The sequence below is a fragment of the Erithacus rubecula genome (genome assembly GCF_903797595.1).
Source record: "Erithacus rubecula genome assembly, chromosome: 31".
NCBI lineage: Eukaryota > Metazoa > Chordata > Aves > Passeriformes > Muscicapidae > Erithacus > Erithacus rubecula.
The window spans coordinates 563,994-591,411 of record NC_136682.1 but is presented as its reverse complement, the minus strand read 5'-3'; the positions used below and the strand labels follow the sequence as shown (position 1 = coordinate 591,411).

At 58.6% G+C, this 27,418-nt stretch overlaps 1 protein-coding gene across 2 annotated transcripts; it reads right to left on the bottom strand.

Moving 5' to 3' along the window:
* Positions 1 to 7: 7 nt before the first annotated feature.
* ASIC1 (acid sensing ion channel subunit 1) lies at positions 8 to 25,701 on the bottom strand. 2 transcript variants are annotated; one of them, XM_079329058.1, is made up of 14 exons: positions 25,489 to 25,701; positions 22,807 to 23,917; positions 17,942 to 18,046; positions 16,855 to 17,249; positions 15,579 to 15,774; positions 3,299 to 3,449; positions 2,723 to 2,850; positions 2,419 to 2,569; positions 2,283 to 2,339; positions 2,043 to 2,196; positions 1,868 to 1,959; positions 1,550 to 1,629; positions 1,352 to 1,456; positions 8 to 511 (listed from the first exon to the last, which is right to left on the bottom strand). In XM_079329058.1, the coding sequence occupies exons 4-14, from the start codon at positions 17,217 to 17,219 to the stop codon at positions 407 to 409; spliced, it is 1,584 nt and encodes a 527-aa protein (XP_079185184.1). In that variant the 5' UTR covers positions 17,220 to 17,249; positions 17,942 to 18,046; positions 22,807 to 23,917; positions 25,489 to 25,701; the 3' UTR covers positions 8 to 406. The 2 variants fall into 2 exon arrangements, with proteins under 2 accessions (XP_079185184.1, XP_079185183.1); XM_079329057.1 differs by lacking the exons at positions 15,579 to 15,774; positions 16,855 to 17,249; positions 17,942 to 18,046; positions 22,807 to 23,917; positions 25,489 to 25,701 and adding an exon at positions 4,078 to 4,942.
* Between the last annotated feature and the right edge of the window lie 1,717 nt (positions 25,702 to 27,418).

Here is a 27,418-nt window from a genome sequence, read left to right as displayed (position 1 = left end):
GGCGCGGCCAAGGCGTTGGAGCAGGATGAGCATGGAGACGACGGGAGGACAGACGGACAGGGCTGTGGATGGAGACCGCGGCCGGACGGCTGCTTCTTCTTGGCTTCTGGGTTTTAGTTAAAAAGGCCGAGGGGAGCCAAGGGGGAGGCGGGGCAGGCCCGTGCCCCGGCCCGCTGTGCGTGTGTCGCTCCCGGCCGGGCTGGAGCATCCCGGAGTGTCCGGAGGAGCAGGGCAGGCGCTGGCACTGCCCCTCCCCGCTGCCCGCCCCGAAATCCGCGGCGCTGCTCCGTGTCCCGCCGTGCCCGGGAGCAAAGGTCCCCCCGATGTGTCTCTGCGCTGGCGCTGGCGGGGAGAAGGGCAGCTCTGGCAGGGCTTTGGTAGCTCAGGTTGTACATCCAGACGTCGGTTAGCAGGTGAAGTCCTCGAAGGTGCCCCGGGCCGGGTGGTGAGGTAGGATGTTGGCTGCGTACGTCATGCCTGCTGGGTGGCCCCGTATGCTTTCACAGGGATTCTGCGGGATAAACACGGGAATGGGGCTGCGGGATTCATCCAGGTGCTGTGCCAGGGAGGGGCGGTGACAGCCCTGGGAACCCACAGAGATCCCAAACCCACAGAGACCCCAAATCCACAGAGATCCCAAATCCACAGAGACCCCAAACCCACAGAGACCCCAAATCCACAGAGATCCCAAACCCACAGAGACCCCAAACCCAGACACCCCAAACCCACAGAGACCCCAAACCCACAGAGACCCCAAACCCACAGAGATCCCAAATCCACAGAGACCCCAAACCCACAGAGATCCCAAACCCACAGAGATCCCAAATCCACAGAGACCCCAAACCCACAGAGACCCCAAATCCACAGAGACCCCAAACCTACAGAGACCCCAAACCCACAGAGATCCCAGACCCACAGACACCCCAAATCCACAGAAATCCCAAACCCACAGAGATCCCAAACCCACAGAGACCCAAAACCCACAGAGACCCCAAACCCAGACACCCCAAACCCACAGACACCCCAAACCCACAGAGACCCCAAACCCAGACACCCCAAACTCCCCGGGGCAGTGGTGGCACTGGGAACCCATCCCCCAAAGCCTGGGCCCTCTGCTTCTTTCCCAAAGTCCCCAAAACGGGGACTCCACACTCCACAGCACCTTTGGGCAGCCCCTGAGCTGGAGGAGGGGTCAAGGAGGAGAGGACAGGAAGGAGGGGACAGCAGGAGAGGACAAGGAGAAGAGGTAAAAGGAGAAGAGGTATAAGGAGGAGGACACAGGAAGGAGGGGCAGCAGGAGGGGACAAGGAGAGGGGACACCAGGAGGTGACAGTGCCACCCCCACACTCACGTGGCGCTTCACGTCGTCCATGCTCAGCGCCACGCCCTTGTCTGTGTTGTTCCTCTTGTGGTTCTTGCGGCATTTCCCCCTCCGGCACAGCCGGTGCTTGATCACCTGCCAGAGCCACGTTTCAGCACCGGGGGGTCCATGGGCGGCCCCTCCCCATGTCGCACAGGAGCACAGCCCTGGGGGGGAGCAGACACTCACCTCGTAGGCGTAGTCAAACAGCTCCAGCACCGTGAGGATGCTGGCCCCAATGAACAGCCCCATCTGCCCCCCGATGTCACCTGCAGAGCAGAGAAACCGTCAGAGGGCTGGGCTGAGCCCAGGGTGCAGAGAAAGGGGCAGAAATTGACCCTGCTGTGACCAGTGCCTGGTCATGGCAGTGGTGTCCTGCTCCATATCTGTGCTGTCAGCACATCCCAGTGCCTTGGGAAGGGATGGTGACAGGGCCAGCACGAGGCCACCTCTCTGGGGGACTCTGGCTGGGGACTGTCCCAGGTCCCCACAGCCACCAGTGCTCACCCAGCAGACCGGCCACCTCGTACGCCTTCTTCTGCTCGATGGTCTCGTAGTTCAGCGCTTCGAAGAAGATGTCCAGCACCAGGATGTTCTCCCTGCAGCACAGAGGTGGCATCAGGATGAGGTTTGGGATGGAGGGACCACACCCTGCCCTGCCACCACGGCTGCAGTGCCTTACCCAATGTACTGCTCTGATTTGTTGTACTTCTTGGCCAGATATTTGGCCGAGGCTTTGCTGGGGATCTTCACCATGGAGAGCTCTTTGCCGTAGCGGGTCATGTTGCAGGGCATCTCACAGATGCAATACTCATTGTCCTTCTCCACCAGGAAATCTGTGCAGGGAGAGAGGGGCATGGTGAGATGGAGAAACCCAAAACCCCAACCCTCAGCTCCACCCCAGGGGGCCGGGCAGCCTCACCCAGGGCGGGATCCGCGCACTCCTTGTACTGCTCGGGGGTGCAGTAAGGGGCGTCACCTGCAGAGACACAGAGCACATTTGCCAGTTTTTCCAGGTGGGATCACTCTGGAGGGCTGGGCTGGGGCTCAGGGCTCACCTGGCATGTGCACCATGCGGCAGTTGCAGTTCTCCACCAGGTAACGGGTCTCGCAGTCGATCCGGCACGCCGTGATGCTGTAGGTGTCGTAGAACTCCGAGTCACCTGCCACGGCCTTGCAGTCACCCCAGGGAGGAGGCAGGTAGATGAGCTGGGAGGGGAGAGAAGCCAGCAGTGAGGAGAGAACCCCTCAAAGTGTGGCAGGGCACAGACAGCCGTCCCCAGGACTGTGTCCTCTCCTCTCCCTGCGGTGTGGGGACAGCACAGGGTGGGAGGGGACATCCCAGACCTGCCCAGCTCCTACCCGCTGCTCCTGGCAGGACACAAAGGTCTGGAATCCTGGAGCCACCCCAAAGCCCAGCTGGTCGATCAGTGGGGGCTCGTCCTGGCTGTGGATCTGCACCTTGATCCCGGCTTCGAACGAGGTCTCGTCTGTGGCAGAGAGAAGAGGGGTGAGCACAGCACTGTCCCTGCTCCCAGGGGCTGTGGAGAGGCACCACAACTTCTCCCTCCCACACTTCCTCCATTCATCCACATGTCCATCCATCTGTCCATCTGTTTGCTGCACCCTGTCCTTGCCCCCTCCACCCCGACCCACCTGCTCCACACCCAGGAGTGTGGCAGGGAAAGAATTTGCCTCTATTTATAAACAAGTGATGGCTGCGTGTCTAAACGATGGGGAGTTGCCATGGCAAAGAGCAAAGACAAAGAGGGAAAGGGAAAGCAAAGACAAGGAGGGAAAGGGAAAGCAAAGACCAGAAGTGATGAGCAATGGAAGGAGGGAGGAGAAGGGAGCCTCAGGGATGTGGATCAGTGTTCTGGGGAGCTGGGAAGGGGCTGGGCAGCACCCCAGGAGTGGCCTGCTGGGGCAGTGGGTTACCTGTCTCTCCCCACACTGGCAGGTACTCATCCTGCTGGATGTCCAGCATGATCTCCAGGCCATTGCCAGTGCCCCCCTTCATGGTGATGAGCCGGGGCTTCCCGTCCTGCCCCGCGTTGAAGGTGTAGCACTTCCCATAGCGGGTGAAGACCTGCAGGAGAGGACACAGGGCTGAGGATGAGGCTCCTCTGTGTGGAGCCAGGAGACCATCCCCAGCCCCAGAACTCAGCCATCCCAGTCTGGGCATGGTCCAACCTGAGTTCCTGACCCACGGGATCTCTCAGTGTTGGAACCTGGCCCTGGTGGAGGAGGAGATGTTCCCACAGGGATGGACTCAGAGGAGATGCTGCACATTTAAACACCCCAGAGAGCCCACGGCAGCTGTGGCTCCTCAGGGTGGTGGCTCTCAGCCTGATGCCTCCTCCAATCCCTCCTCCATCCCTGCAGAGGATGGGGCTGGATGGGATCCTGGACTCCCCCATCCCTCCTTGGCCATTCCAGCAGCCAGCACAGCCCAAACCCACAAATCTGCTGCCAGCCTGAGCAAAGAACACATGAGAGCACCACATGATGCCCCAAAACCCTGCTGGAGCTGCCAGGCACCTCCTCAAACAAGCACAACACAAGACACACTCAGTGTCCCACCAGAGGCTCTCCACAGCCATCCCCAGCTCTGGCAGATAGGGCTGCAAGAACAGCATCACCTGCCGTGCCTGACGTGCCAGCGACGAGCTCCGGAGCTGCTCCCCGTGCACCGGGGCCACCCCGGGGCTACTCACCGGCGCAAAGTCCCCGGGGCCGCAGCGCTGCCCGCGGTAGCTGCAGCTCAGCAGCATGTCCTCCAGCCGGTGGCAAGTGCGGTTCAAAAACCCGTACAGGTTGAGGGGCTCCTCCTCCTCCTCCTCCTCCCCCCAGGGGTCAGGCTGGGCCGGGGTGAAGCCCAGCTCCATGCCGGGCTCATAATCCAGCAGAGGGGCCAGGTAGAGCAGGTCGTGGCGGCTGAGCTGCGAGAGGCGCGCACGGTTGATGTTGCAGAAGGTGACGGCGGGGAAGGTCATGGCGGGGCTCTGCTCCTCGTGGAGCAGCGTGACGTGCTGGTACTGCAGGTAGCAGGAAACTCGATCTGCCACCTGGTAGAGGAAGAGGGAGAGGGAAAGGAGGAAGGCCAGCGCCCACAGCGCCTGCCGGGCGCCCAGGCTGCCTTCCACGAAGATGTGGTTCAGCCCGTGCAGGGTGCAGCTGCTGGCAAAGGCCACCAAGTCTGTGGTCGTCCCTGTGTCCTCTTCATCCTCTTCATCCTCTTCATCCTCCTCCTGCCCGTACAGGAACTCATCTGCTCCATCCTCGCTCTTCTCAGGGGCTGCAGCATCTTCTGGTCCTTCCTCGCTGGAGAAGGAGATGGTGCAGAATATTTGGAGAGGCATTGCCCAGGTCCCAGCTGTAGTGTGGATGTCCTGGCTCTGGTGTGGGGGTCCTGGCCCCTGCCCTGCCCCAGCCTGGGGGTCTTCAGTCAGTTCCTCAGTGGAGAGGGGCTGGGGAGAGTAGGGGAGGGGGAAGGGGGCAAATTCAGAGAGGAGAAACGGAGAAGGGAAAAGGAGCGAGGCGAGCGGGAGTGAGGGAGGGAGAGGAGCAGAGGGACGCCCGGAGCGGCCGGAGTGAGGAGAGGAGGGTATTTCAGGAGCAGAAGGAGGGGAGGAGGAGCGATGGGCGGTTCCGGAGGCTCCCCGGGCCCCCTGGGACCCGCCGGCTCCGGCTGCCAGGACAGAGCAGAGCCATCAGCGGCTCCAGAAGCGCCGGGGGAGCTCCCAGTGCTCCCAGTGCTGCCGAGGGGCTGCCAGGCTGGGGGCACACGGGGTGTGCAGGGTGCAGGGACCCGGTGCTGCCTCCCCACGCCCTGCCCTCCATCCTGGCGTGCTCTGGCCCTGGCAGCCCAAGCTGCTGCTCCTGCTGGGTTCCCAGCTGTCCCCAGAGCTGTTCTGTGCCAGGCTCTCTGCACTCGTCCCCAGGGCAGCTGGAGGCAGAGGTTTTCCCAAAATGCTTGTGATGCTGTGCTGGTTCAGTGCTGGTGCAGAGGTTTTCCCAAAATGCTTGTGATTCTGTGCTGGTTCAGTGCTGGTGCAGGTGAGGATGCTGTGCTGTCCTCAGGTTCCTACGATGCTCCTCCTGCCCTGGCAGTGCCCATCCCTGTAGGACACACGAGAATCCAGCAAGTCCAAAGTTCTCAGTGGTGTGAGGTCCATCCTCCTCCAGCAGGGCTGGTCTTGGCAGGGTTTGGGTGCTCCAGATCCCTTCGGATCCCCTTGGCAGGATTTGGGTGCTGTCCAGGCAATGGATCCTTCTGCAGAGTCAGTGCTGGGCACGTCACCTGGTGCTTCAGATCTCAGTGGGGCACAGGGAGCCACCTCTTCCCTCAGGGAATGGCATCCAGGCCCTGAACCAGCCAGGCTGGGGGTCCTGGGGAGCAGCTCTGCTGCAGGATGCTGGGATGGAGCTGGGAGCACAGGCAGGTGTCTCCTCTCTGCAGCAGCACAGCCCCTGCTCGTGGTTTGCTGTTTTCCTGCGCTCAGCACTTCATAAAAGCATCAGAGACCACAGAGCAATCTCCAGCCCCATCCCAGCTCTGCCATCAGCAGCCCGGGGGGAGAATCTAAATCTGGCAGCACTGGGATGTGCAGGGGCTGGATGGGAGGTTTGGGCTGGTGCCACCCCAAGCCCTCAGTTCAGCTGCTGAGTCTCCTTCCCCGTGCAGGGTTCCCTGAGCACATCCCAGAGCACATGGACTCCACATGGAGAGAACAAATCAGCCAGGAACTCAGTAAAAATCTGCTCTGATACCAGAGATATCTGAGATTCCTGGGTAGGTGATGATGGTGGAATTAGGGATCCCTGCCAGGGGCACTGAGCCATGGTGTGACAGTGGCTTGTCCCATCCTCAGTTCAGTACTCCCTTCAACAGGGCCCTTGGGTAAGAGGGACATTGGCAGATGCCACTTGGGGACCTGGGAGAGAGTGTGGGTGACCTTGGGGACGAATGCCAGAGCCACGGGATGAAATTTCATCAGGCCAAGATCAAGGTTACACCTTCTGGGGACATCCCAGAGAATCTGAGATGAAAACTCCTCCTGGAAAAGAGAGTCAGGAAGGTGGATTGGGTGACTGGGAGCCACCAGGACATGGGGGCCAGGTCCCAAGTGCCCTGTGTCTTTGATAGGGATGAGCTGGAGCTGCAGGGCAGGGCTGTAACAGCACCAGGGCTGCTCCTGAGAGGGGGTTTGGAGAAGTTGGGCTGGTTCAGCCCTGTGGGAGCAGGCTGGGAACACACTGGGCTGACCCCAGACTAGCACTGGAGGATGCTCTTGACAGGGAGGAGCAGGTAGGAGCTGTCTGGGCTTGGGATTTCTGGTGCTCCCAGCTCTGGCACTGGGTTCCTGTGCCGCAGGGGGAGGAGAAGGGAAATGGGATGGAGGAATTGCAGGCTGAGGAGGTTGTTTAGCCCCGGCAGGGCTCGCCCAGGTGAGCGGGGCTGCCCGGGGCCATCAGCCAGTCCCCGATGGTGCGAGCGAGGGGCGGATCCGCTCCCCGGCGCGGGGAGGTTTAATGTGTCTTCTGGGGAGCAATTGCAGCAGGGAGAGAGAGAAAGATGCTGTAATGAAAACATTCCATCATCGACTGGGGCCATTAACCTGCTTCGCTCGGCTTAAACAGCTCGCGGGGAGCGCCGGGGCCGCTTCCCAGCCCGGCTCCGGTTACCGGCAGCGCCGACACCCGAGCCGGGTGAAGGTGACCGGGGACAGCGGCAGCACGGTGGCACCGGAGCCGAGGGGAGCGCGTCCTGACCCCCAGAATGGGGACAAAGCGCGGCCGAGTGTTGCAGGCAGGGGGGTGCCGTCCTGGTTTGTGCGAGTTTTGGAGATGCTGGAGGAGTCCTTGGGCTCGTTCCAGCTCCTCCCTCGCCGGGAGTTATTTTTACCCTCTTTCAGGTAAAGCTTTGGCGGGGGCGAGGGACGGGGGATGCTATAATTAGCCCTGACATCAGCCCCCGTGGCGGGTGCTGGGATGATGCCGCCACACCCGACCCGGCGCTGGGACCGGGGATGCTCCGCGCCCTCCTCCTCCTCCTCATCCCACCGAGGATGCAGGATGCGAGAAGGAGATGTTGGGTTTTTCCTGCCTCCAGCACCGTGTTTGGCCGCTGTCCCGGGCAGTTCGGCCCCGCTCGCTGCTCTGCAGCTCCTCACGGGCCTGGGAAAGGAGGTTTCCCGGAGCGGGGGAGCACGGAGGCGGCGGGGGGGGAGCGGGAGCGGGATTTGACGGCAGCAACAGCACATTTCACAGCCTGTCACGCTTTAATGGCAGAGGAGATCAAAGCCGGGATGGAGTTATTCATAGAGATAAACCAATCCCCGAGGAGGCGAGGAGAAAACAACATTGCAAGCTCTGTTATCCCAGGTCTCCGAGCCTCGGGGAGGATGTCGCCGCTGGGGGAGGCTGGACCCGCTCTATTTTGTGACGAGAACTGCCCGTCCCTGCCAAAAACTGCCCGAGCTGGGGCTGAGCTGCCCACGGCATCCCTGGGGGTGCCCGGAGATCGGAGCTGGCTGCTGGGAAGGGATGGGATGAGGTGCGGCACGTGTGGGTGGATATTTGGGGCAGAGGGAGACCCCACATCTGGGCTGTCCTCCTCCCACCCCGCACCCGAGTGTGCGAACGGAAAAGGAGAAAAATGAGTTTTTTTCCACGTGTCTTGGCCCAGGGATGCGCTTTGCAGCTCCCAGAGCTGCCAAAATGGTGATGGAGGCACCGGCAGCGCTGCCACCGCCGCTCCGGGCGGGATGAGCCGCTCTGGGACGGCTCCAGGGCTGCAGATCCTGCCCGAGCCTGGCGAGAAGAAGAGCAGAGGCAGCCAAGCAAGGTGGGAATGCCCGGGCGGGCGGGATCCGTGCCGGGACTAATCCCGCGCCCCTTATCAGATGCTGCCACCTTGCCTCGGCTCGCTCCGCCAGCCAAGCCGGGCGCAGCCTGTGTTATCCGGCCCTTTATCCCCCAGATTAGACGCTTCACAGTGGATTAGCATGTCACATTCTAATGCAGAAAAATTGATGATTAAAAAGGAGTTTTTTCCTCTGTATTATTCCCCACCTCCGCCTCCTCTCCACCCCGTCGCTGCAGGCCCACCAGCCCCAGCCGCGGTGATGCCAGAATCGCATCCCTGGATCTCACGGGGGGTGGGGAAGCCAAAGGTGCCTTTTCCTGGTTTTTTTTTCTGGAGCGGGGTCCGGGCTCCAGGTCCCTGTGCCATCCCAGCCCCGCTGCAGACTCAGCACCTGCAGCGCAGGACTTTAATAAAAAGCACATTATGGTGAGTAATGTGCTAAGTGGACTTCATTATAGAGCCAGGGCTCCCTGGATCCCGTTGTTCCATATGATTTCATATCAGATGAGCCTTATCTCCTCTCCAAACGCTTCCATTTAAACTCTATTAATCTTTCAAAGCTTTCCTGGGCAAACTCTTCCCAGCCAGCCCTGCCGGCTGCCGGTGCTGCTGCCCCGGGCACTGAGGCCCCGCAGGTCCGGGGTCTCGGGGGTCTCAGCCGGGACCCCCCCGCAGCTCCGTGGGCAGCCGAGCGTGTCCCTGGAGCTTTGGCTGTGATCCGCCGTGACGGCTCCGCATCCTCCTCTCCGGGATGTGTTTACGCTCCTATAATTGAACCAGTTTGTAGTGCTGAGAGCTTCGCGGGTGATTTACCCGCTGGCAGAGTCGCTTTGTGCCGCGCGGGGGTCACCAGGGCTCCGCCAGGACACGGAGGATGCTGCCGAGGTGTCGCTGATTCCCGTGCATCCAGGATTATTCCTTATCCCAAAAAAAACCTTCCCGTGTTTCCTGCCCATCACGAAATCACCCGTAAGCGGGTTGTGATTTTTTCCGACATCCTTCACAATGGCTCAGACAGTTCACGCAGGCAGATTCGAGCCGGTGGTTTTATTGGAGGGGGGAAATCCCGCGGTGCTCCGCTCTGCTCTCCTTGCTGTGCTCGCTCCGCACGTATCACGCTTTTCAAATCTAATCTCATCCAAGCCGAGCAGTCACACAGCCCTGGCATGCCGTGGCTCTGGAAGGGTCTCCCTGTCCCTGCCAGGAGTTTTAAATCCCTGATAAATCACGGAGTGGGTGGGAACACCCTGCCCCAGCTCCGTCCTTGGGCTGAGAGCCTGGATGCAAACGCACCAAACCCTCCATGCAGGAAAAAAACCCCTCCAGAAATAAATAATTGGTTGTAATATCCAAGTGTCGGGGCTGTATGAATAAATAGGAGCTGGTGAGGAGCTCCTTGAGCCCTGGTTGGAGCGGGAATTGCAGCGCTGCCTGGGGAGCCCCGGCCAAGCTCCACAGGAGATACAACACAGGAGGCTTCAAACAGCCAGAGAAATTAAACCCAGGCAAAAAGGCCATGAGACAGGTAATTTCCTGCTCTCCCTGTGGAGATCTGTGTCTCCAGAGGCTCGGGGGATCTGCCCCCTCCAACCTGGCTTCTCCCCACCTGATATCAGGGAGAAAGGGGAAAAGGCACCAGGAGGTTCCTGGGCAGGAACTCTCAGAGATCATCTTGATATTGTCCATCCTGGGGCTGGGAAAACATCAACAGGAGGCTCAGGGGAACAACCTGGAACCCCTCAAATGCTGGTGCTGTCCAGGGCAGTGCTGCCAGCCTGTGGATCCCTCAGGACACACGTGCCCTGTCCTCAGCTGTGAAATTCTCACCTCCATTGCGGTCAGATACCATTCAAAAGCTTCCTCATCTCTTCCAGCAGCCACAGATGCTATTACAGCTGATTAATAATCATTAATAATTCATTTGCTAATGAGTCTTTATGTGCAAAGGCATTGCAAGAGGAACAGCATTGGCCAGAGGTGGTGCTGAGATGCTCTGAGCTCTTGGGGTGACATCTCTGGGTGTGTGTGATGCCTCTGGCTGTGCAGGACCCCTCCGGGTGTGCAAAGTGCTTTGGGGCGTGACAGCTTCACGTGTGCAAGGTGCTTTTGGGGTGTGTGACCCCTCTGGGGGTGTGTGACCCCTCTGGGTGTGTGCAGAGCTTTTGGGGTGTGTGACCCCTCTGGGTGTGTGCAAAGCTTTTGGGGTGTGTGACCCCTCTGGGGGTGTGACCCCTCTGGGGGTGTGCAGAGCTTTTGGGGTGTGTGACCCCTCTGGGTGTGTGCAAAGCTTTTGGGGTGTGTGACCCTCTCTGGGTGTGTGCAGAGCTTTTGGGGTGTGTAACCCTCTCTGGGTGTGTGCAGAGTTTGGGGGGGTGTGACCCCTCTGGGTGTGTGCAGAGTTTTGGGGGTGTGACCCCTCTTGGGTGTGTGCAGAGCTTTTTGGGTGTCTGACCCCTCTGGGGGTGTGCAGAGTTTTGGGGGGTGTGACCCCTCTGGGTGCTGGTGCAGGGGGAGCTGCTGGGGCTGGGCACGGCCCCTGGGCAGAGCCAGGGACTAAAACGACGCCGGCTGAGCCTGACCCTGATCCTACAAATCCTTTTCCTCCGATCCCCGCGTTTTCCAGAGCTCTGAGGTTCAGCACCATTCACAGCTCTAATGAAGTGGCTGCCAGGGCTGTGCTCTCATCCCTCTTGTTCCTGATCCTCTTCTGCCCCATCTTGGCCAGGATGGGCCGTGGTGGGCTCAGTGGGGCTGGTCCCAAACAGCCACAGAGGGAGGGAGTGAAGAGCAGCCGGATTCCCACAAGAATTCCCATCCACGTTCGTGTCAGTGTGGGGTGAGCAGAGCCACAAACAGCCAAGGGCTCCCCAATCCTCCTGCCTGACCAGTCTGGGAATGCTTGGGTGAAGCTGGAACGAGGAGGCAGCTGAGGAGCAACGCCTGAGTGTCTCTGCTCCGTGCCCGAGGGCGAAACAGCTCACGGCTGCTTTCCGGATGATTTGCTTTGAGCAAAATACAGCGATACGGGAAAAATCAGTCGGGGCACTCCCAACCCGCTGCAGTTCCCGGGAGAGCCGAGTCACCAGCAGCAAACCGCGGTCCCGGGCGCGGCGGCTCCTCTGCTCCATCACCTCCGATTATCTCGCTCCAGGCAGCCCCGGGTCTCGCTGGGTTTGCTGCGATCCGCCTGGAAAACGGGGCAACCTCGGGGGTCAAACTCTGCTGCCGGTGTGGGGGAAGAGCCCGCGCGGAGTTTTGGGCGATCCAGGTGAGGATGCTCGGCCCGGCCCCCGGGAACACCCCCGGGATGCCGGAGGTGAAGTGATGCTCAGAAACAACGGATCCACCCGGCAGCTTCCAACGCTTATGAGTTATTCAGGAGCCTGTGTGCCGCTTTAAAGAGTGATTTGCATAAATCACTCGAATGTCTTACAGAATTTGTAAATGCACCGGCTCCACTGGGGATCTGCCGAGGCTTGGAACGCTGCTGGGAACCAGCCCCAAACCAGGACGGGACTATCTGGGGCCAGTGGCCGCGCCCGGTGCCCACACGCTGTCCCCAAGTTGTTTTTTCCAGAACCAGATGGACCCATGCGGTTTGTTTATTAAGTGTCAAAAGCTCCAGGAAATGTCTGGGTAGCAGTAATTCCCCAGCTCGCTCTCTCCAGCTGTGCTGGAGATGCTTCTCACTCCGGCTCCGTGATTATCCACTAACGCTGCGCCGCGGGGGAGCCCCGCTCGCCACGGGGCTCCGGGCTTGTGACTGCCTGGGGGCCACGGGGGGCCAGCGCTGGATTTGGGGAAGGGGCTGGGGCCTGGATCCTGAGCCAGGACCAGCAGCACAGCCAGGTGAGCATCCCTGAGATGCTGAGCCAGGGAGAGCATCCCAGGTGAGCATCCCTGAGATACAGGGAGAGCAGGGGACCAGCAGCACCCCAAAATGAGCATCCCTGAGATACAGGAGAGCAGGGGATCAGCAGCACCCCAAAATGAGCATCTCTGAAATCCTGGAGAGCAGGGGATCAGCAGCACAGCCAGGTGAGCATCCCTGAGATCCAGGAGAGCAGGGGATCAGCAACACCCCAAAATGAGCATCCCTGAGATCCAGGGAGAGCAGGGGATCAGCAGCACCCCAAAATGAGCATCCCTGAGATCCAGGGAGAGCAGGGGACCAGCAGCACCCCAAAATGAGCATCCCTGAGATCCAGGGAGAGCAGGGGATCAGCAGCACCCCAAAATGAGCATCCCTGAGATCCAGGGAGAGCAGAGGACCAACAGCACCCCAAAATGAGCATCCCTGAGCGTGTCCTGCTGTGCCCATCCCTCTGAGACGCCACAGGTGCTGCAGGACCCCCCAGCACCCACCAACTGGGCAGGTTTGAACCACACAAGGGGATTTTTTTCCCCAGAGCTCCAACACATCCCCCCCAAGTATTGAGCTGAGCAGGGAGCCCAGGGGTGCAGAGAGGTTTTGGGGGTGCAGAGTGGCACACGTTGGGGTTCAGCAGAGTCTGAGGGGCACAGCAGGAGTTACTGCTGTCCAGTGGGGTTCACCAAGGGGTCAGGAGGAGGGTGGGGAGGCTCAGCAGGGCACTGTGGGGAGCAGGATCTGCTCTCCATCACAGGAGCTGCTCCAGACACGGGAGGAAGGAGAGGATGAGTGTGGTTGGGGTTTGCTGGGGCTGCTGCAGACCCTTCCTGCCCCCTCCCTGTCTCTCTCTCTCTGTGCACCAGGCATTTCCAGGGCAGAGGATGCAGAATCCAATGCAAAAGGCAGCGGCATGATCTCCACGTCAAACTCAATTCTCCCCAGCGCCAGCTCAGCCCCGGAGCCTCATGGAAACAGTCCAGAGGTCTTAATCCTCCCCAGCTCATCGAGGCTGTCCCATGGACGCTGCCCAGGGCTCCAGGCTCAGCCCTGGAGCAGGGAGATCGGGATGGGGCTCTCCGGGATGGGTTCACAGAGAGTGAGAAGGAAAAGCTGCAAATTCACCTTGTGCCACCCCAGGCACAGCCACTCCCATCCCCCCTGGCTGCACCGACCACCCAAAAGGGGCTTCCAAGCACGGGAAACCCTTCATTTCAATTCCCACAGTGGGGTGTGGAGAGGAAGCTCATCCTCTGCATTTCTCCTTTTTTTTTTTTTTTCCTGGGATTTGGAGCCCAGAGAGAGGAGTCGTGGGTCTGTCCCTCGCTGGGCTCGGCGCAGATCCCTGCGGATGTGCGAGGCTCCAGGGGAAGCTCACGGTGAGGGAAGTGCGAGCAGGGAGCCGGGGGGGAGCTGTGCGCTCTCACAGGGGAGGGAGGGAGGAATCCAACTCATAAATAATGAAGCAGGAAGAGTGAGACATTGATCTGTGCTGCTAATGAGGTGTCAGGGAGCGTGGCCCCGAAACGGGGCGAGCCCTCGCCTGCAAAGGGAAACGTGGATGACCCTTGCCTGTCCCATCCCTGGGGACATCGCAGCCCACATCCCTCAAAGCCACGTCCAAAGGGGGGTCAGGACTCGCCCCTCAGCTTTGTGTTTGCCTCTCCAGGCTTAAGGTCACGCCAGGATTTTGGGGAGGAGGTCGCAAAACCTCCCTGAGCATCCTTGTCCCTGTCCTGGGTTGCAGGGGGGAGTTTTGGGTCCGGGTGGGTGTTTTGGGTCCGGGTGGGAGCTTTGGGTCCGGGTGGGTGTTTTGGGTCCCGGTGGGTGTTTTGGGTCCCGGTGGGTGTTTCGGGGATCACACGGGCAGTGCCCCCAGCACAAGGAGGGGGTCCCTGTTCTGGTACCGCTGCTCCCCCATCCCGGGCAGGAGGTGACTCCTCCTCTGCCTCATCGCCCCCCCCCCCTCCAGGTATTTCGGCTCCTCATTTGCATTCGCCGCGCCCGCCCCGAGCCTTCGCTTCTGCCGGGGACAGATAAGGCGACACCGCGGCGTGTCCGTGCCCGTGCTGGCCATCAGCGGCTGGCATCGCCCCCCGGCCAGCTCCGGGACCCCCGGCTGGCCCCCCGGACCCCCGGCTGGCCCCACTGTCCCCATCTGCCCCGGGCACCCCCAGACTCCCCCTGGCAAGATCTCTGCCCATCCCCTCTGATGAAGAACAGGGGATGCAAAAGCATCACTGGACACTGAAGGGGCTCCCCAAAAGTGCAGAAGGACCCAAGCCCTGTGTAGGAAGGTGAGGTCCCACCAGGGCAGCGTGGGCTGGTGGTGCATGGCCAGGTGCTGGTCCCCAGCACCCCCAAACTGGCCACCAGCACCGAGCCTGGCTCAGCCCGGGAGGGAGCAGCAAAGCAGCAGGAATTTACAGTGAGACAATCCCCTCCGAGCTTCTGAGAGTGCCAGGACCCCATCCCAGCCCCACCACACACAGAGCCAGGCTGCAAGGGGACCCCAAAAAGAGCAGAGATGTAGCAGAGAGCCAGAAGCCTCTAATCAAACCCATTAAATCATCCCAACCTGCTCACATGGAATAATCCAGGCAGGAATAACAAACCAGCTGCGAGTCTGTTTGGCTTTTGCTGGTTGAAGGGGATGCAGAGCACAGGGATTTGGAACCCAAGGGATGAAGGAGGGAGCTGGGGTGAAGGTCCCTGAGGATGGCTCAGCACAGAAAACACGGCTGTGCCCTGGGAAGAGCCTGTGTTGGGAGCAGAGCTGGCCCTGCTGGAGGGGATCCAGCCCCCTCCAGGCTGCAACGTGCCTCCATTTAACAAATAAAACACCTCATGGCTGACAACAGACACCTGCTCGTGCAAAGAGCCCATCACAGGAATTTAATGCCAGTGATTAAAGTCACCCCACTGGGCTGGGAGCTGGGCAGCAGCTCTGGGACACCAGGGGACATCCCAGGGCTGGTGACGAGGATGGGGACCCCAAAGGGCACAGGGGGACAGAGGCTCCACGCTGGAACAGCCCCAGATTGATGAGGCAGCACCCGAATAGGCAGCACTGTCTCACTCCCAGCTGGATGGGCCCAGGCAGTGCAGGGATAAAGGGTTTATTGTGTGCTGGATCCACCAGCACACAGAACAACCTCCATGGCAGAGCACAGCACCAGGACCTGTTCCCAATCATCCATCCCTGCTTTGCCACAGAGCCTCCTCACCCTGGCAGCTCCCAGCCCAGCTTTGCAGAGCCCAAAGGACCCCAGAGAGCTGCACCCACATGGGAGCAGCTCAACAGAGCCAGAAATGCTCCAACCTGGACCTCAAAACCCCACAGCACCCCCTTAGTGCCTGTGCTGCCCATCCTTCCCCAGCTGGAAGGACTGGAAGGAGGCAGGAGCAGCTACAGGTGGGCAAACACCTTCCTGGCATGGGGCAGAGGTGGCAGTGGGCAGGGTCCAGGGGGCACTCACCACTTTGAAGTCTTCAGGGGTGCACTGCTCCCCACGGAAGAAGCAGGACAGCAGCATCTCCCGGATGTCGTGGCCAGCCCGGTCGTAAAACTCCAGCATGTTGAAAGGTTTGGGCTTGAAGTTTCGGAAGTTGGCCTTGTCCTGCAGGATCTCCAGCTGCTTCTCATCAGCTGTCTGGATGTCTGGGATCTCGTATCTTGGGGGAAAGAGCAGGGAGAGGCTCAGGCCTGGCTCTGGTGGCTGCTCCCACTGGCAAAGGCCATTTGGGGTTCCCTGTGTTGGCTCAGCACAGCCCCACCTTGCACGTGGCATTTCCAGGGCATCCAGCAGCACAGCGTGGCCCAGAGGCACAGAGAGGTGGCACAAGGATGGATGAGGAGAAGCTGGGCAGTGGCCACGTTCCAAACCCATCCCATTTGCCCAGATTGCTGGTCCAGCAGCAGCAGCCCTGGTTGAGGCCACCCAGACATCTGCTCTGTGCATTCCTGGTGAGGTGGTGGCCTGGCTGAGACATGGGCTGGATGTGCTGGGTCTCAGCTCTGCTCTCATGCCTGAAAACCCCTCCCTGGGGTAGGAGATGGGACAGCAATGCCCCTTTGGCATTGGATGGGCAGGGAGCACACCAGGCTCTTGGCAGGGGTTTGGCAGCACCAAGGAGCTGCCACAGCCGTGGGTGAGGGGCTTCCACACCCTGGGGTGTGGCTCGTGCTCAGTAGCTTCACCTGCTGCTTGGGATGGCACCCAAAAATGGCACTGGAGCCAGGTGTGATGTCAGCACCTGGCACTGGAGCCAGGTGTGGTGGCACCCAGGACATGGCACTGGAGCCAGGTGTGATGTCACAGAGCACATGGCACTGGAGCCAGGTGTGATGGCACCCAGGACACGGCACTGGAGCCAGGTGTGATGTCAGCACATGGCACTGGAGCCAGGTGTGGTGGCACTCAGGACATGGCACTGGAGTCAGGTGTGATGGCACCACATGGCACTGGAGCCAGGTGTGATGTCACAGAGCACATGGCACTGGAGCCAGGTGTGGTGGCACCCAGGACATGGAACTGGAGCCAGGTGTGCTGGATCAGCCCCACAAGATCCCAGGGATTGTCCCTGCCCTTGCTGCACGTGCTGCACACTGAGGATGGGAGCTGCATGCACTGGAGCCATCTGGGGCAACCCAGCGTGGCAGCCACATGCCCAGGAGCACCAGCAGGACCTGGTGACTCTTAGCTGCATCCAAACTCACTGAGATGTCACCTGGGGCCACCTGAAGGCACCCACCTGTTATTGAGCAAGGCCAGCAGCTCTCCAGCGTGGTACAGGTCATTCTTGGTCACTCGGCTGAAGCGGAACTCGTTGAGGTTGCAGAAGGTGACAGCAGGGAAGGTCAGCCTGGTGGCCGCCACCTCGTCCAGCTTGGTGACATGGGGGTACAGGAAGTAGTACTGGATACGGTTGGTGCAGACCAGGGCCAGCAGGGCCAGCGAGCCCAGGAAGCAAAGAGCCCAGACCACGCGCTTCAGCGACAGCCGCTCGTACGAGAAGATGTGCGAGAGCCCGTGCAGGGTGGAGCTGCTGGCAAAGGCCTGGATGCTGACGGGCTGCCCGCTGTCCACCTCCTCCTCGTCCACTTTCAGGTCCATCATGGTCAGTGCCAGCACCCCGGGGTGGCCACTCTGTGGAGAAGGGAGCCCGTGGGTGCCTGGTGGGTGCAGTGCCCACGGGGGGCAGATGCTTTGCTGTGCCCTGCTCTTGCCCCCAAGCCTACATATATATATACATATATATATACAGAGACATGCACATATATATATATATATTTATATCAATATGGGTATATGTATATGTACACAGAGACATGCACATATATATGTATGTATGTATATGTCTATGTCTATGTATATATAGAAATGTATGTATATGTATATGTATATATATGTATATATATGTATATATATGTAAATGTGAATGTATATGTATATGTATATGTATATGTATATGTATATGTATGTATATGTATATGTGTGTATATATATGTGTATGTATATGTATATGTATACATATATCTATATCTGTATATGTATATATATGTATATATGTGTATATATATGTGAATGTATATGTATATGTATATGTATATGTATATGTATATGTATATGTATATACACACATAAATACATTTATTTGGACGCAGCCTCCTGCATTTCCTCCCCTCCCACCTCCTCCCTGCGCTCCCCATCCCACGGCAGGACTGGGGTGCTGTGCCCCCCCCCCACCCACCCCCCCACCTCCACCTCATCTCCCCCTCCGCCTCCCACAAATGGCACCGTCGCATCGACAAACAGACCAAGGAATCAAGGATGCAAACCTGGAATCAGGGCCGGCGGCCGTGGCTGGAGCCGGGCTCGCGTCGCTGCCGCTGCGCCGCGGGATGAGCACGGGAAGCCGGAGGGATGTGCGGGCACCGGGGGGGCTGAGGCACCGAGCCCGGCAGCGGAGGGTGAACCGGAAAAGAAGAGGGTTGGGGAGGGAATAAAAAATCTCCTCGTTGGTACCTTGGTGCAAGCGTGGGAGCGGGGATGCGCCGGGGCCGCGCTCAGCGCCGGGCGGGGGGACCGCAGGCGACCATCGCCGGAGAGGAGGCAGCTGCCGTGTGCGGGGAGATGAGAGGAGGAGAAGGAAGGCGAGCAGGAGGCTCCTTGCCTGCCAAACACATGGATACCTCCCCCTGTGGCTATCTGGGAGCTGGTGATTTCTTCAGATGCATAATCCGCATGAAGTCATTGTCTGAGCGCTGGTGGGGCCGGAGGCCGCCGAGGGGTGAGGGGTGCCGCAGGCCGGTGGGCAGCGAGGAGGAGGAGGAGGAGGAGGAGAAGAAGGAGGAGGAGGAGGAGGGAGAGGCGCAGGAGCGGCGCTCCAGCGCTTGCAGGCGCTGGCAGGGGCTGTTGGTGCTGCTGCCGTGTGCATGTGGGTAATGTGTGTGTGCGTGTGCGTGTGCCGCTCCCATCCCCCAGCGCCTTCCAGGGATGCTCCTGCCCCTCGCTCCCCCCGGAACCCCCTCCCCAAACCCCTGACCCGCCCTTCAGGCTTCCCCCGTGCTGGCCCCAGCGCTGGCACGCCCTGGGGTTGGTGCTTTTTTGGGGGGCACCAGCCCTTTTCTGTCCGAGTGTCCACCCCGGGCTCAGCCCGTCCAGCCCTGCTCTGCTGTCCGTGCTTGTCACGATGACAGGGGCTGACCCTGCTGGAGGCGCTGGGCACTCGCATTGCTCAGGACACGCCGCCCCTTTCCCAGAATTGTCCTTATGCCGCTGTCCCCGGGATGCTCCCGGGGCTGGGGGCACCGAGGGCTGGGCAGGGGGATGGCACAGCGCTGCCCAGCACATCCCCCCCTGCTCCAGCTGCCCCCCGAGACTGCCCAGGGCAGTGGGGTGCCCTCCTCACCCAAAGTGAGCCCCCCGGGAGAGGCTCTGGGTGCGGAGGCTGCAGCAGGAGCCCGCCCACTGCTCCCAGTAAGGCGGCTGCAGTCAAATGGAAAAGGATTTTTCAACGTGGTGTTGGAAAGGGACAGGCAGACCCCAGGGTTGTCACAAGCTGTGTCCCTGCCCAGAGGGGCCTTCCCAGCACGCTGTCCCCACCTGAACCGCGGCAAACGGGAGCCTGGGCACTTGGGGACACAGCAGGGTGAGGCACACGTACCCTGTCCCCAAAATCCCACGGCTTGGGCACATTTGGTTCGGTCTTTTCTCCAGAGCATCCTCTGCCCTGCCCGAGCAGGAGCTCTGGGTTTTACAGCTCGGGAGCAGCCGGGGTGGGGGACAGGGACACCCCCTGAGGCAGCACCCCCCTTTGTGGTCTCGGGGACAGCCCTGCCAGTATTTTGGGATGTGGCAGCGAGGTCGGGAGAGCAGCACGACCATTCCCAAAGGCACCAGCTCTGCCTTTCCCTCCCCGCTCCGTCCTGCAGTCGGCACCGCTCCTGACAGCTGTCCCTCCATCAGCGCTCTGGAGGGGGCCCGGGGAAGGATGAGCTGCCTTTAGGGCATTTAGGGCATTTAGGAAGTGGTTGTTCCCTCCTTCTTTCTTTCCTTCCAGATGTGAAGTCACTCTCTGCAGTGGTTTTATGAACGGTCAATCCCCTTCAGCGCGGGTGGCCAGGGAGGGAGGAGGTCTCAGGATGGAGCAGGTGAGCATGTGGAGGTTTTTGGGAATCCTTGATTTCTAGTGCACAAAAAAACACCCAGGGAAGAGGCTCTGCTGTTCCCCTGGATGGAGAACCTTTCCTGGGGGTTCTCATGGAGCTGTTGGGGCCCCAGACACCCCAGAACCTTTTTCTACAGGAGCCAGGGAGGAGGAAAGCAGGGAAAGGAAACTTCCTCACCGCTGGCCCTCTTCCAGGGAGAATGCAGCTGCATCCTTGGAATGAGTGGAGCGTGGGGACTGGGAGCGTTTCCGTGTTATTTTTTGGGGAAGCCACGTGAGGGTTGTGTTAATTCCTGCTGGGAGAGACAGCGGAACCAGCCGAGGGCTGTGGGATGGGTGGGGAGGTACCAGCCCCAGGTGACAACTGCAAGACAAAAAGGTTGGAAGGGGTGGGTTAGTGAGGGGTGGTGGGCTGTGAGTCCTCCTGGGTGCTCAGAGCACGGATTCAGTAACTCAGCGCGTCCTCAGACCTAATTAGAATGAAAAAAAGTAATTAAGGGAAGTTGCTGCAGAGCTGAGGCTCCCAGCACAGGCTCCAGCAGACAGGCAGGATCCAAGGAACACCTGGGGAGTTTGGGCCAAGGGATAACTCCAGGCCTGGGGTTCCTTTTTCACCTTCCCTGCTGCACCAGGCACACCCAGTTACAGAAAGCAGCTCCCATCCTGCTTCTTGGAAGAGCATCCCCAGGGATAAGTGATGCTTTCCCATGTTTTTTGGGGTTGTGCCCTGCTATTGCTCCCTCCATGGAGGCAGCCCTGGCTGACAAAATGCTTCTTTACCTGTATCCATTGCTGTCCAGGCAGCAAATTAATTAATAATGGTCAATTAGTCCTGTGAGTGCTGGAGGTGCTGGGCACCACTGGAGCGTGGGGCTCTGGGGGTGCCTGGCCCTGCACTTCCAGATTGTATTTGTGTATTTAAGAGATTTAATTCAGAAGTCATCATTGACATGTGGCAAAGCTGCTGAGGTAGGATGGTGTTCACCCCATCCAGGAGAAAAACTCCAAATGAGAAGTGGGGAAAAATTCCATTCCCCCTCAAACCTGGGCTGAGTGATGTGTAAAATATCTTCACAGCCGATCTCTGCTAATGGGTTGCAAATTGCTTCCATCAGCTCCAGCATTACAGATTGCCAGTCTGAAATTGCTTCCAGGAGCCCATTTTGGGGCCAAATACTTCCTAGCTTGGGGAAATAACCATCAGCATCATTAGTGACAGTAAATTGTATTCAAATGAGGCACCGTGGGGCCTTACTAGGATTTTTTACGTGTGCCTTTCTCGCTGGTGGGGCAGCTCCAGCATTGAGGACTCTTGTGTTCACACAGAATCCTTCAAATGGAAAAGACTTCCAAGATCATGCTCTGACTGCTGCCAAGGCCACCACTAAGCCATGTCCTCAAGCACCACCTTTAGATGTTTTAAATCCCTGCAGGAATAGTGCTTCCATCACTGCCCAGAACAGCCTCGACAGCATTTTCCATGGAGAAATTTTTCCTGTTTTCCAGCTCCAGGTGTTGGGCACCTGGAGAAAAACTGGTCTTGCCATTAAAGAACCTGCCAGTCCCTGCTGGCCATTCCCATTTCTTCGTGCTGCTCCTCCAGGCATCTCTTTGCTCCAGCTCTGAACCAAGAGCAGAGATCCTGGTTGAGGTCCAGGGTTTCCTAATTCATGAGCACATCGTTAATTATCTGCTGGAAGCCAAAGGCTCAGCATCTTGGTGAGACTAACGAGGCTATTAACAGAGCTGCTTCTTGCCATGCTGGCTTGGGCTGGCCTCGGGGCGGCTGAGCAGCGGCTCCAGCTTTATATCAAGCTTTCTATCACATCCTCTGGCACCTGTTTGCCTTCTAAACCACATCTGACCGTTGCTGAGACCTTTCCAAAGGAAACCACCGCGTCTAAATCCCGGGAAGGGAGAACACAGAGCAGGCAGCGTGGTGAATCCGTGGGATTTCTAAATCAAGCACATCCAGCGGTGGTGGCTGGGGAAGGGTCACTCCAGCCGGGGTGGAGCTGCTCCCAGGAGTTCCCCCGGGGGTTTTCCTGGTGAGAACAGCAGTGTTTAAAGGCAGCAGTGGCTGCTCCAAGCCCGGGGTCACCGGCCCGTGAGCGGTGTCACTCCGGGTGATTTATGCCACTCTCGCACCCGCTTGGCTCTCCCGGCGTGAGGAGCAGCCAGTCCATTAAACACTGAGTCATCCTCAGCAGCATTTAATTTTGTGAGGGGCAGCAGTTTGGATAATTAAAGGCCTCCGTGGCCAGTGCCAGCGGCTGTGGAGAGCAGGGCTGATGGGGAAGGTGAGGACACCCGGCAGCATCGCTTAACCCACGGAGGAGGTTCAGCTCTCCCCCCCTGCCCTCTCCCCCTGCATTTTGGGGTGGCTTTTAACCTTTTCCTGCCTCAGACCGGGCTTCCTTCCTCAGGTGAGCGTGGTGATGCTTTGTGCTATTTCTGCCTGGATTAACCACGTCCTGATGGGATCTCCCATGGGCAGATCTGCTATCTGGAGGCCTTGGCTTATTAAAAGGACAAGCTGTTCAGGGAGCTGGTAATAAAGCCATGAAAGCTTTTAGGAACCAGAGTTGAAGGCACTAATATCGCTGTGCTCTGCGTGGGTGAGAAATTAGACAAGAGTTCCTCCGTGCTGATGGGGTTTTTTTCTCCCCCTATTCATCTTTCTCAACAATTATCTTTTATTTTGATATCTTTCTATTTAAACCTTCAGAACTGCGCTGAAAAGGAGGTTGAACCGCTTAACAACCGTGCACCTTGTGGTTCAGGGTGGAGGCACAGAGCCACGGGGAAGGTGGCTTGGGCTCTCCTGGGGTTTTTTTTTGGCAGCAGGAACCATCCCCAAGAGCCGGGCAGAGAAGTCCCAGGGGATGGGATCCTGTGGGAGGGCAGGAACACCTCCTCACCAGCAGCCTGGGGAAAGCCACAACGCTGCGTCTGTGTTGCACCAACATCGTACTCCTGGGGCTGGATACCTGGGAATTCCTCCTCCTGCTGCTCCTCACCCTTGCATCTCACCTGATTTGGGGCTGAGTGTGTTTTTTGCAGCCCTTTCAGGGTTGTTTTTGTTCTTTTTCCATCCCGGAATCTCACAATCAATCAGCCGCATCTTTCCGGAATTGTGGACAGCACCCTGAAAACCCGAAGGCGAATGGAAACCCTGTGGAAAATCACCAAGATGGGTGTGTGGCTTCATTAGCTCGAGCAATTAGCATGAGGCAATGCAAAACCACTGGCTCCAGCTCAACCACTTCCCCCTGTGCACAAATTCCACCTTGGGCGGCTCCTCCTCCATTTGTTTCACCCAGTGCCCAGAGAAAGCATCTCCTGGGACACACAGAGCCCTGGGGCCGAGGGGATGAAGATGCTCAGGCTGGATGGGACCTGGATGTGGAAACCTGGGGTAGAGATCAAACCAACCCATTCCCAGGACGCTGGGTCAAGCAGGGATCTGTGTGGCTGCCAGTGGTCCTGCAGTGCTGCCCGAGGCCATCCCCTGCTCTGTTCCCTCTCTGATATCTGTATCAGAAGCTGGTTTGGAGCTTCCTGAGCAGAAATGCCCCTGTTGTGCACAGCTGGTGCTCCCAGAGCTGTGTCCAAAGGCACTTGGCTGGAGCCCCAGGCCAGGAGTAGCTCATGGCACTCAGGTGTGTGTGCACAGGTGAGATCCTGGGATGTTCTGTGTGTGGCACAGGACAAGAGGAACCCCCAGCCCCTCTCTGGGTGCAGACCCAGCTCTCAGCCCCCTGAGCTGCCCCACTCCTCCCCCACCATCTCTCCATCCAAGCTGCCCTGGCTTTGCTGGCAGCTGTTTGTCCTCGTGTCCTTGTCACTGCCATGGACCCGCTCTGGATCACTTTTTCTTTTATTCCCTCTGACACTGGTTGTGGTCACAACAAAACTCATCTCATTATGGAATTGCTGAGGGTAGCTGGAAGGGGAAATGGATCCCTCCGTCTGGGAAATGCCAGGTCGGCTGCAGAGCTGGGTTGGAGGAGGCAGTTTGAGTATTCTGGGGTGTGCAAAAACCTCTCCAGCAGCTCGGAGGGGGTGCGGTAACCAAAGGGTTAACGCTGCCGGCATCCTCAAACGGCACCGATGGGAGCAGGAGCCTCTCCATCTCGGAAAGCTGGCAAACAAATTAAAGCGATGTTGCAACTAATGCGTTTCTTTGCAGCAGAGAGGAGGGGAAGAGCGGCTCAAAGGCTGCGGAGACAAAGGCGGCGCAGATGGGTGCTGGGGGACCCAGCTAAGCTCAGCTTTGCTGCCGTGACAGCGGCTGGAATAACCTGGGGAGGATTTATGAGAGCAGGGCCGAAGGGGGGAGCCTGCCTGGGAAGGGCTGGAGCTGGGAATTACTCTGGTGTTGATGCTCCTCGGTGCTCGTGTCCCATTTCCGCGGGAGGGATTGGGAGGGGGGGATTGAGGCGCTGGATGCTCCAGGCACAGAGATCAGAGCATCTTTCCTCCCAGCAGAAGCCAGTCCAGCATCTCCCTCTTGGCTTCCTGAGCTCTTATTTGCATGAAAGAGAAATTAAACAGAGAGATGCAAATCCCCTTAAACAATTTAACCAAGCTGATGGCTCCGGTGGAGCTGGGGCTGGGGCTGGTGGGTGCCCAGGGGGAGGAGGTTGGTTGGCAGATTTTTGAGATTTTGGGGAGTTGGACCCGCAGCCGTTGCCCAGGGGCTGCTGCTTGGCCTCGTCCTTGTCCCCTGTGGGCAGAAATGACGATTTTTCTGCGAGGAGGGGCTTTGTCCCCTCCCGCGCCAGCCAGGCCCATGCAAGGAGCAGATGGAGCCCATCTTGAACGTGCAGTCTCAGCAAAAGAAAAGCCAATAATCGAGTTAATTACAGACGTTATGTGATCACTGGGGATTCCCAGGGGATGCTGGCAGTGGAGCAGCCCTTTGCTCGCCATCCTCAGCCCTCGGGCCGGGGGCTGAGCTGCTCTCCCTGGGGAGAAGCCCCTGATGGACTGGCTTAGCTCTGTGCTGGTGGGGGCTGCATCCATCCATCCCTTCCCCGAGTTTTTCCTGGCTCTGTCTCCCGGGGCAGACTCACGGGGTGGCTGGAAGTGCCGAGCAGTGTCTGCTCTGCCCGGGAGCTGTGGCTGTGGCTCTGACTGTGCAAAACGTGACTACCCCGGGGGCAGAGCATCGTCTGCCTTTGTCTCGCTGCTGAGAGAAACTACGGGAGAAAGTGCAGGAGCTTTAAAAGCGGATTTTAACTCGGCTGAAATACCACAGAGCCCTCACCTGGAGCCTGTGGGGCAGCCCTGCCCTGTCCCCAGCCATGCAGTGACACAAGGGACATCCCAGTGGAAACGCCCGGAGTCTCTGGCAGGGTGTGGATGTGCTGGTTTCACCCTCTTGAAGCTTCTACTCTGCTCCCCATCAGCCGAGTTAATAAAGTTTGGACTCCTTAAATCCACAAATGGTTTCAAAGTCGATTGCCCTGGGCTGGCTCGCAGCTCCCACCCACCCCTCCCCTCGCCTCTCTGCCGGGGAGATAAGGACGGCAGTGGTTTTAATTCCTCACTTATGCATCGACTGCCAATTCTGCTGCCCGTTCACCCTTGATAAATATTGCACAAAGATTTGGCGGCCAGCGTGCCAGAGATAAAGGTCTGGTCCCACCAGATCTCCTTCCTCTGTACCTTTTTTGTCTCGTTATGTGTCCAATTTGTTAAACAACCCACCTGCTGCAAGAGGCTCTTCCCATCCCCTCTCCTGCTTGGGATTATTGCTAATGTGAGCCTCCAGGCTGGGCTGGGAGCTCAGGGCTGGGGAAAGGCTCTGTCATTTCCAGGCCTTGAGCTGTCATTGATCGGGGATCGATAACGGAGCTGCCTGGGCTGGCAGGATCCTCGGTGCTGCCGTGTCCTCTGTGAGCCCAGCCCCGGGAACAGAGCCCAAACCAGGGATTGGGGATGCTCCTGTGCAGCACAGCTACAAAACAGAGTGTGCCAGGGGGGTTCTGGCTGGGTTTAGCCTTGCTAAAAATCTCTTTTTGCATTGAGATGCTGATGGATCTGGGCTGTGCTTTCCCCACTCACCTCATCTGGGTTTGCTGGAACTGCCTCCCCCAGCTCAGAAACCCTCGAGGGGCTGAAAGCTGCTGTTTGGGGCTGCACAAATATCTTATGGAGCTGCTCAGGGATGGGGTTGTGGCATTGTTTCATGGTTTTTCCTGCTGGTTTCTGCAGGACCCTGCAGACAACAGCCCTGATGCTGCAGCTCCTGCCCAAGGCTCGAATTTCAGAGCTGCTGGAGGCGAGGGGACAGGCAGAGGCCATTGATTGGGAAGGAGGGAAGGTCTCAAGAAACCTAATTGCTGAGTAGGAGTATAGATCTGCTTGGTGGCATGTTAGAGCCGATATCCCCCCTTTGCATCCTCATCCTGAGTGTTATCTCTCCTATCAAATTAGAGACGAGTGTTGCTGAGGTCTGGGTGTCTTTGAGCTCGATGTGGAACACAAGTCTGTCATTCCTGCCTGTCCCAGGTGCTATTTAGCTTCCAGGTCTCTGGACTCTGCAGTTTGGCAGTGGCTCTGACAACGTGGCTCGATCACTATCGTTTCTAAATCCATGAGAAATGTCATCTGAAGTGCAACAAATAACGGCCTGATTATCTGCTGGATCCTAATGCTACTCCCTGGAGATAACAAGCTGCAATTTTCCCCCTGGGCCATACAATAATCGCCCCAATTACTCCCAAGCAGTGGTTATTAAACTCATGGCACCGCTTTAGTTTACAAAGCAAAATTCATTAAGCAGGTGTGTGTGTGTTTGGCTGGGAGTGACCGAGGTTTTTCCTGCTTTGTTCTGGGAGAGGAACTCATGGTGGCTGTGGAAATCCTCCGTGGATTTCCCACTCTGTGTGGCACAGCTCTGTCAAGAATAGTGCAGAGGAGCCTCCGGATGATGGAGCAAATCAAATGCAGCTGGTGTCTGTTAATGCTGGGTTGGCATCCCAGAGGATGTAACCTCTATCCAAGCCTAACGTGGAGGGATTTTAGGAGATATTGTGGTTAGCAGAGCTGGGATGTGATGGGCATTTCAAACACAGCCCAGGCCCTGGCAGGAGTGGCTGTGCTCTGATTGCAGGGGGTGTGCAGGACACCCTGGTGTCCCTGTGGGGTGTCACCCCCCTGCTCCATCAGACAGAGGTGACAAAGCCCCCTCAGCTTTGTCCCAACGCTGTCACCGAGGTTTGAATTGGCTGCACCCACCACAGCACACGGAGCTCCCAGCAGCTCAGGGAGCAGAAGAGAGCAGGCAGAGCCAGGGATGACCAGCACAGGGAGGCAGAGCTGGTGAATTATGCATGACTCCAGGAGGGGAGTGTTATCTGCACGGACAGAGGCTGTGCCAGCAGCCCGGCTCTGCTCTACCTGCGCCTTCCTCCGCCCGCGCTTTATCTCCGCTCCCAGCTTGTAATTCAGCCCAAATATCAGAGGAAGCTGGGAGATTAATTTTCTCTGTTTGCATGGCAAAGGAGAGGGGACACGCTCTCACTCCCGACTCCCAGCTGTTTAATCCTCCACCGAGGCCTGGGGAAGGAAAAGGCAAAAAAATTTATCAGTGTTGGCGAGTGGCTGGTGTGGGGAGGGGGTGCTGGAGCCCCCC